Raw genomic sequence first — 9,148 nt, forward strand, 5'->3', positions numbered from 1 at the left:
TTTAATCAAGTAACGAATTTTCACTTCCAAACATCAAAACAGAAGACATTGATACATTGGGTGAGCTGAGTATCATGCACTGAAAAACAGGTTTTTTTGTTTTTGTTTTTTTCAGAAAAAAAGGATGTTCAGATATCCTTAATACTTAAATAACTTCTTTACAAAAACAATTGGTAAATATCATACTTAAAATGAACTTTAAACAAGTCCATAGGTGAAGCCCTGGGAGCACAGAGGTAGAGAAATGACCTTTCAGAGCAGATCCTTGGGGGAATAAAACCATGTGGGACCCTGGGTAAGTATCATGAAGGATCCGGGCAAGATCACACCCTCAACTTGAAATACAGTCAGGGGCTGCCAAACAACGTTTGGGGCAATGGCAAACTGCATATACGACAGTGGTCCCCCAAGATTACAATGGAGCTGAAAAATTCCCATCCCTTCGTGACGACGTAGCTGTCACTATAGCATCACCCATCACTCACGTGTCAGCGGTGCTGTTAGCAGACCTCCCATACTGCCCGTTGTATGTAAGTCCAGCACATACAATTATGCACATCAAATAGTACTTGATAATGATAAGAAGCAATTATGTTATTGATTTTTGTATTTATTACCCTATGTTTTTGGTAATTTTAAAGTATACTTTCTTCTTATAAGTGACTGTAAAACAGCCTGAGACAGGTCCTTCAGGAGGCCTGCAGAAGAAGGCACTGTTGTCACAGAAGATGACCGCTCCATGCATGTTCTTGCCCCTAAAACTCCCCAGTGGAACAAGAGGTGGAGGGAAGACCATGATACTGACAGTCCTGACCCGCGTGTAGGCTGATGTGTCTATGAATGGCTAATGTGTGTGTTTGTGTCCTGGCTTCTTTAAAAAAAGTTTAAAAAGTAAAATATAATTAATTTTTTTTCAATAAAAAAGCTCATAAAATGAGGATACAAAGAAACAAAATATGTTTATAGTGTATAATGTGTGTTTTAAGCTAATGTTATTACAAAAGAATTTTAAGAGATTAAAAAATAAAAGTTTATAAGTTAAAAAGTTACAGAAGCTAAGATTAGTTTATTAATGAAGATAGAAAAAATTCTTTATTAATGTAACGTAGCCTAAGTGTACGGTGTTCACAGTCTACATCCACGCACAGCCGTGTCCTTGGCCTTCACATTCACTCACTGCTGCTCCCTTACTGACTCACACAGAGCAACCTCCAGCCCTGCAAGCTCCATTCATGGTAGGCGCCTTGGACAAGTGCACTGTATTATCTTTTAGATCCTATTTTTACTGTATCTTCTCTATGTTTAGATATGCAAATACCCGTGTGTTACAGTTGCCAGTAATACTCAGTACAGTGACCTGTTGTATGGGATTGTAGCCGGGGCGATAGGCTATGCCATACATCCTAGGTGTGCAGCAGGCTAGGCCATCTAGGTGTGTGTAAGTTCACTCTGTGATGCTTGCCTTTAACCACACACTTCTCAGAATGTGTCCCATTTTTAAGCGAACCATGATCCCTGGTCCAGTCAGAGACTCTTTTTTTTTTTTTGAGACAGACTCTTGCTCTGTCTCCCAGGCTAGAGTGCAGTGGCGTGATCTCAGCTCACAGCAACCTCCACCTCCCGGGTTCAAGCAATTCTCCTGCCTAGTCTCTGGGGTAGCTGGGACTACAGGTGCCCACCACCATAACTGGCTAATTTTTATGTTTTTAGTAGAATTGGGGTTTTGCCATGTTGGCAAGGCTGGTCTTGAACTCCTGGCCTCATGTGATCTGCCTGCCTCGGCCTCTCGAAGTGCTAAAATGACAGGCTTGAGCCACAGCGCCCGGCCCCTCATAGACTCTTCTGGATGGAAGCCCTGTCTTACTCTCCTCCTGTGTGCCTGTTCCCACCCACTCCAGCCATAATCTAACACGGTGGCAGAGGGCTCCTCTGGGGTTTCTCTGCTCAAAATCTATCACCATCTCCTCCTAGCTGCCTGTACAATGGTAAGAATTAGTAGAGGTCGTGGACATCCTCGTTGTTCTTGACTCCACAGGGATGCTTCTAGCTTTTCCCCAGTCAGCATGCTACTCACTTTCAGGCCAAGATAGATACACTTTATCATGTTAAGGAGATGTTCATCTGTTCTTATTTTTATATGTCGTTTAAAATTCAGGAATAGTCATTGCCTATATTCTCTAGCTATGACTTTTCTAACTTTTTATAAAGAGTAAAATTTATGTTTTGATGTACCATTCTATGGGGCTTTTAGACATGCATAGATTCGTGTTACCTGCACTGTAGACAAGATACTGAAATTTTAAGTACTCCCCCAAATCCCCTCTGTCTGCTCACTTGTACTCACCCCTCCCTGACTCCCAACTCCTGGTAGCCACTGTCTTGTTATCCATGCCTAGGGTTTTGTCTTCTCCAGCATGCCATACAAATAGAACCCTACACAATATGTGACCTTCTGAGCATGGGTTCTCTGACTTAGCGTAACACATTTGAGATTCCTCTGGTGTTGCATGCACCAGTAGTTCCTTTTGATTTTTACTTCTGGGTGGTATTCCATCATGTGGATAGATTACAGTTACTTATCCATTCACCCATTGAGGAATATTTGGATATTTCCAGATTGGAGGATTGTGAAGCACCCTGCAATAAACATTCCTATGCATCTGCTACAATGGCTAAGATAAAAACTTCTGATAGCACCAAGTGTTGACAAGGAGGTAAAGTGATAGGGACTCTTACCCAGTGTTGTTGTTTTTTTTCTTTTAAGACGGAATGTTGCTCTGTCTCCCAGGCTGGAGTGCAGTTGTGCGAACTTGGCTCACTTCAACCTCTGACTCCTGGATTCAAGTGAATCTCCTGCCTCCTGACTCAGCTTTTGGAGTAGCTGGGACTACAGTCCTGAACCACCATGTCCAGCTAATTTTTGTATTTTTAGTAAAGACAGGGTTTTACCATGAAGGTCAGCCCGGTCTCAAACAACTCCTGACCTCGGGTGATCCACCTGCCTCGGCCTCCCAAAGTGCTGGGATTACAGGCGTGAGCCACTGCACCCAGCTGGAGCTCTTATTCATTGTTGATGGGAATGCAAAATGGTGCAGTCATGTGAAAAGCAATTGGGCAGTTTTGTAAACGGTTGGGTGTGCACTGACCACGTGACCTAGCAGTCCCTATCTAGGTATTTATCCCCCCAAAATTAAAAATTACATTCACACAAAAATCTCTCTTTTAAACTCTGTTTTCATTTATTTTCATTGCTTCTCTACTCTTTATCCCTTACTATGCTGTCCAAGGAATTTTTGTCATTTCATTTTTTCATTTCTAGCCTGATGTCTGCCAGCTCATGCCTTATCTCCTGTTTTCCCATTTTCTCCTTGTGTTTTCTTATAACTTCTCCCTGTAGTTTCTAATTTATAATTTTCTTTCACATAGATGATTGCTTTATAAGGCTTTTTTAAATGATTTATGGCAAAATATCTACTCAGATTTTTTTTATTTGTTCTGGGTAACATTTTCCTAGTTAGAATTTCATCTAGTAAATGTTGCTGTTTTTCCTATCCCTGTCCCTTTAAAAAAGAATACATATGTATTATGTCTGTGCCAAATCTCTCTTTGCTTCTCATTTTCCTGGGTTGTTGCCAGCAGTCCTTCAGGGAATGGAATTTGCTGGAGACTGGTGGCCACAGTGACCATGTCCTTTACTGTGCATGTCTTTTGTGCCCCCCAGCCCCCTGCAGGCTTGCTTTAGATCCCGGGTCCTACAATTTATTGCCTCTGAGATCCAAACCCATCCTTCATTACCTGCTCTGCAATAATGCAGCTGGACCCTCTAAGAAATTTTTCTTTATAGCAAGCACAACATTAAGCTTTCTCAGCATTAGATGCTGGAAGGATACTGCAGGTGGAAAGGGCCTTTCTTTCCAGTCCAGTCCAGCATGCTTCTGTTTGCTGCTTCTTGCCCTGTGGTGTGGTTGCCCACAGCATGTGAGGAATGCTTGCTGGTGCTCAGCTCCGCCATGCTTCTCTCAGTGAGTTCAAGCCCTGTCCCCTGTTCAGTTATCTGTTCTACAAATGAGCCAAGGATGGCCCTTAGCTTGCCAATTTCTTCATGGCAGTCTTCTCATTAGCTCAAAAGCCTGCTGGTGTCAAACTCAAGGTTTTACACATCCAGCTATTTTGAACATAATCTAAATAAGCAGATGTTTAGCCATCTAAAGCTCACCTTCTTTGGATACTCTGTGAAACTGCACCCAACATCTGCTAACCACAGGTAACATGAAGCCTGTGGCTCTAACAGACCCCAAGCCACTGCCACCCATGGGAGCTCTCTGACCCAGAGACTCCCCACAGTGCCAGTGAACCACATCACCCGGACAAGTAAGCCCCCTGTCAGAGTCCTCTTTCCTTAGAAGTTCCCTTGTCCTCTTCCTCTTCTGGATGGTGTTGCTGTAACCTCCACATAGTATCAGGCTGTAAAGGGCTTCCCCTGCGTGCAGCCTCCCAGAGCATTTCCCAAATGAAACGTGTGTGCTGCTACCGCCTTGTGGTCATATCTTTCCCTTGGATCAGCCTCAAAACCCCCTGAGCCCTCTGTACCTCCTCACTGCGGCATCCCAAGGCGGACACACACATCCCAGGTCTTGCACCCCCTAGCCAGTGGGCAGGCTCCTGACAAGCTCCCTGCAGGCACCTGTGTGCTGCACCAGTCCTGGCCACCTGCACTCCAGAGGGATTCTTTCTGCTTCTCTAGTGAAAGGGGATCAACTCTGGCCTGGAGCAACCAGGCAAATGTCTTTGCCTTCCACTGGGCTGCACATACGTTCTCCAATGTGTTGTGAGTCCCGTTCCTGGGTAGGGGCTCCCCTGCCAAATTTGGCTCCTCCTCAGATACTCTCCTCCTGCCCTGCTGTATCGTAGAGTGCTCCTGATGCTTTGTAGTCATTCCCTCGTTTGTGATTCTTCCTGTTAAACTTTCCTTGTTCAAGTCACTGCAAGGTTTCCATCTCCTGAGTGGACGCTGTGTATCTTTGGCGCATCCCCATGGCCACCGTAACCCCGTGTGCCTCTGACGGAGCCCTGCCCAGACTCCCCATGTCTCCCAGTCCTCTGTGGCTGTGAGGAATGGACACTGACAAGGATGCAGATTGCTGGTGTTTTCTGAGCTCCCCGCATCCTCAGCCTGCTTGTGGCCCCTCACTCAGCTTTCAGCACTGGTCTTAGCTGGGAAGATTCTGGGAATAAGGGATAGGGGCCTCTCTGTGCTTCTCATGTACAAATGGCTCTTTCCTTTCTCTTTCAGAAAACGTTCAATGTGGCTACAGGCCTGCCTTTCCAAACTCCTCGTGGCTACCATTTCATGAGCGGCTTCAAGTCCAGAATGGTGAGTTCCCGTGGCAAGTGAGTATCCAGATGTCTCAGAAACACCTCTGTGGAGGCTCAATCATACACCGGTGGTGGGTTCTGACAGCTGCACACTGCTTCTCAAGAACCCTGTAAGTATCCTCATTTACATCCTGTCTTGTCAACGTATTGTCTGGGCTGGGCAGATCAATAGGCCGGTGCGCAGGCCTGTGAAGCCCTAGGTTCTCTGTGCAGAGTGTTGAATTGGCTTTGTACTTCAGTGTCTCTGCCTACACCCACTCTCTCTTCTTTATTTAGCCAACTATATCCAAAGGTGGGCTGCTAGTCAGAGCTACCCACCCAGTATATCAGTACACTCTCCTGTCTGTCATCTGTGTATGAAGACAGCACACTGGAGTCCCTGATTGAACACCTTCCCATTGAGCACCTACTATGTACTGTTCCAAGTGCTGGGACATAGGAGTTGACAAGACTGCCAAGGTCCCTGTCCTCAAAGAGTTCACAATCTCTTCTTTTGGTCAGGGGAGTTTTCCTGGGCTGACAACCCACTGGTTCAGAGATTTTTCAGAGTATGAGCCCCTGATTCCTATCTATCTGGTCCTAGCCCTGCTCTGGATCACCGTAGCTCACCCACTGCTCTGGACTTCTCCTTAGTTAGTTGTGAACTCACTGTTTACAACTGTGTCTACGAATGTGAATTGCACTGTCACCCTTGTTAGGATTGGTGTTTTCGTATTCATTCTTTAGATTAGACATGGCAGTGGTAAATGTCACCGTGGTCATGGGAACAAGAACATTCAGCAACATCTATTCAGAGAGAAAGCAAGTGCGGAAGGTCATTATTCATAAAGATTACAAACCACCCCATCTCGACAGTGACCTCTCTCTGCTTCTACTCGCCACGCCAGTGCAATTCACCAATTTCAAAATGCCTGTCTGCCTGCAGGAGGAGGAGAGGACCTGGGACCGGTGTTGGATGGCAGAGTGGGTAACAACCAATGGGTATGGTATGTGCCCTCTCTTCAGTACCCATAGAAAGCCCAAATGTAGGGTGCCCCGGGCTAGAGAGCATGAAGCTTTGGGTGTGGGAAGGCTCGGGTCTGAATTGTGGTTTTCTCTCTCTTGAGCTCCTTCACCTTCCTCACCTTCAGCTTTCTCACCTGCAGCATGTCAGGAATGCCTCCTCAAATAAGTTATGGGGATTAAATTAAGTGAGGTCCCCAGTAAAAGCCTAGGACATAGAAGAATCTCAAAATAGGAGAGCGATGATCATTTTTGTGGGGCCAAAAGCATAATAAGCCAGTTTGGATCTTCCCACCTGTGGCTGTTTCATGATGGCCATCTCCCCATCTGTTGGCCACCCCATGTATAGCTGTAAGACAGTGATTCTCCAATTAAGCTCCATTACCGATGACTCCACCCCTTTCCCTCTGGGCACAAGGCTGCTTGGCTAGGGATCTCTGGGAGGGTGGGAGTGTAGTGAGGAGAAGGCCAGGAGTTCCCTTAGCATTGTGGTCAGTTCCTTCTGACAAAATGGCATGACCAGGTGTGTTTTCTTGGTTTCTCCATTTGGCTTGGTGAAGATGCTGGCCAACACCAATTCAGAGGCTGGGCTGCTCTGATCCTCTGCATGGGATAAAGCCTGGCTGTGGAGAGGTGGTGGGAGCAGGAAGGACCTTCATTCTAAGTTTCCCTGGCAGGGACTGAGGCTGGGGCTTTTGTGGGCTGCTTCTGGAGGGAGTGAGCTTCCCACAGGAAGCACATTTAGTAGAGAAACTGCTCGGTGGGGCTGCTGGAGAGGAGACTGAAGTCACCCCAGGTCTCCCCGCCCTGTGAATTTGTGATCTGCTGGACGCTGGTGGCCTCTCAGTCTTCCATGCTGATCACGTGTGGGCTGGTCGCTGCTGATGGCTGATGCAGGGCTTGCTCTCATGCCAGCTTCCTCCGTTTCTCAGACCAATATGATGACTTAAACATGCACCTGGAAAAGCTGAGAGTGGTACAGATTAGCCAGAAAGAATGCGCCAAGAGGGTAACCCAGCTCTCCAAGAACATGATTTGTGCCTGGAAGGAACCAGGCACCAATGGCATCTGCAAGGTACTCAACCCTTGCCCAGCCCCCTCCTCCTTCCACGTACTCCAACACTTTCTAGGTTCCCAAATGGGGGACCCCTAGCCTACAACACGAGGACCTTCCCCTTTTCCCCTCCATGCTTTTGCTGGAGGTACCACTGATTGCAGACTGTTCTTCCTTTTCTCCTTCCAGGGAGACAGCGGGGCACCTCTGGTCTGTGCTATTTATGGAACCCAGAGACTCTTCCAAGTGGGTGTCTTCAGCTGGGGCATAAGAGCTGGCTCCAGGGGGAGACCTGGTATGTTTGTGTCTGTAGCTCAATTTATTCCATGGATCCAGGAGGAGACAGAAAAGGAGGGGAGAGCCTACACTGTAATCTCAGGATCTGCGAGACGCTCCCTGGTGTGGGTTCCTCAGTACCCCTTTTTGCTAGGACTGGGGTCTCAAATGCTGCTGGCCACCATGTTTACTGGTGATAAACCTGATTGCTAAGCTTTGGACCCACCCTTTTTCCTTCTCTTTCTTCTCTCTCCTCTCTCCCTTTCCATCCTCACACAAGCATCTGTGGAGCATCTGCTATGGGGTAGCATCTACACCAGCCCCCAGAAGTGAGACATGGACTCACTTCTCCCAAGTTTTAATACAGGCATGTGCCACAGAATGCCATTTTGGTCAGTGATGAACTGCATATATGATGGTGGTCAGAGCAACATGCTATACCATATGGTCTGGGTGTGTAGTAGGTTTGGCCATCTAGGTTTGCATACATTCATTCCATATTGTGTGCCTCGCAATGAAATTGCCTAACCATACATTTCTCAGAATGTATCCTGACATGACTGAATTTTAAAACACTTAAAATTTTAAAATTTTGAAGGTGGCATATACAGGAATATTCGTAGCACCATAGTTTATAATAAAAAATTAGAAGCACACAGTTGCTAACTTCATAAATAAAAAGACAAACCAATCTAGATACTCATTATCAGAGACCTGAATAAATTTTGTTATAACAACAGAATGTCATTAGCAGGTGATTACATACATCAGCTGGAGTTAAACAGATCAACATAGCTTAATCTCACAATGCAGTGCAAAGGCAAGTTACAGAAAAATGTATTCAGTGTGACATTTCTATAAATTTTAAAGACGTGTAAGGATATATTCAGATGTAGAAAAAACTAAGCAACTGCAAAGGGAAAAGAAATGCAAAGTTCAGGATATTCGTATGGCTGGAAGAAATGAGAGATCCTCAGAGGGCCTTGACTCTGCAGTGTTTTATGTTATGGTGTTATTTATATCATTTTATATCTTTAAATTTTTACTGTAATTTGTAGAAAGAAATGGAAAGGAGTGAAACAGAAACAGAAAAATTGAAGTATTTATAAGCTCTTCTCATTCTGCAAAACAAAATGTGCATTTAATGGCAAAACTAGTACTTGCAAGAGACGGTTGAAAGGGGAACAAGGATGAAAGGATAGAGCAGCTCTAGGTTAGTAAACAGACCTCTATGGTTTTTTTTTTTTTTTTTTTTTTTTTTTTTTTTTTTTTTTTTAGACAGACTCTAGCCCGTCAACCAGGCTGGAGTGCAGCAGCGCAATCTCAGCTCACTGCAACCTCTGCCTCCTGGGTTTAAGTGATTCTCCTGCCTCGGTCTCCTGAGTAGCTTGGATTACAGGCGCCCGCCACCACGCCTGGCTAGTTTTTGTATTTTAGTAG

General features: G+C 45.5%; 1 protein-coding gene across 3 annotated transcripts; it reads left to right on the plus strand.

Moving 5' to 3' along the window:
* Positions 1-1,037: 1,037 nt before the first annotated feature.
* LOC116543045 (serine protease 55-like) lies at positions 1,038-8,988 on the plus strand. Of its 3 annotated transcripts, XM_032268336.1 has the most exons (5): positions 1,038-1,235; positions 5,294-5,486; positions 6,103-6,362; positions 7,311-7,453; positions 7,622-8,988. In XM_032268336.1, exons 2-5 carry the CDS (start codon positions 5,404-5,406, stop codon positions 7,919-7,921), a joined length of 786 nt encoding a protein of 261 aa, XP_032124227.1. In that variant the 5' UTR covers positions 1,038-1,235; positions 5,294-5,403; the 3' UTR covers positions 7,922-8,988. The 3 variants fall into 3 exon arrangements, with proteins under 3 accessions (XP_032124227.1, XP_032124226.1, XP_032124228.1); XM_032268335.1 differs by lacking the exon at positions 1,038-1,235 and having other exon boundaries at positions 4,157-5,486; XM_032268337.1 differs by lacking the exons at positions 1,038-1,235; positions 5,294-5,486 and having other exon boundaries at positions 5,493-6,362.
* Positions 8,989-9,148: the final 160 nt, after the last annotated feature.

The sequence above is a fragment of the Sapajus apella genome, unplaced genomic scaffold, assembly GCF_009761245.1.
Source record: "Sapajus apella isolate SASKATOON/1434 unplaced genomic scaffold, GSC_monkey_1.0 scaffold180, whole genome shotgun sequence".
Lineage (NCBI taxonomy): Eukaryota > Metazoa > Chordata > Mammalia > Primates > Cebidae > Sapajus > Sapajus apella.

Bases quoted from the DNA above. Each gene is read 5' to 3' on its own strand.
- LOC116543045 (XM_032268336.1), top strand. From the start codon at position 5,404: ATGTCTCAGAAACACCTCTGTGGAGGCTCAATCATACACCGGTGGTGG. The intron at 6,363-7,310 runs GTATGTGCCCTC...TCCGTTTCTCAG, and splicing joins GGTAACAACCAATGGGTATG to ACCAATATGATGACTTAAAC. The intron at 7,454-7,621 runs GTACTCAACCCT...TTCTCCTTCCAG, and splicing joins GCACCAATGGCATCTGCAAG to GGAGACAGCGGGGCACCTCT.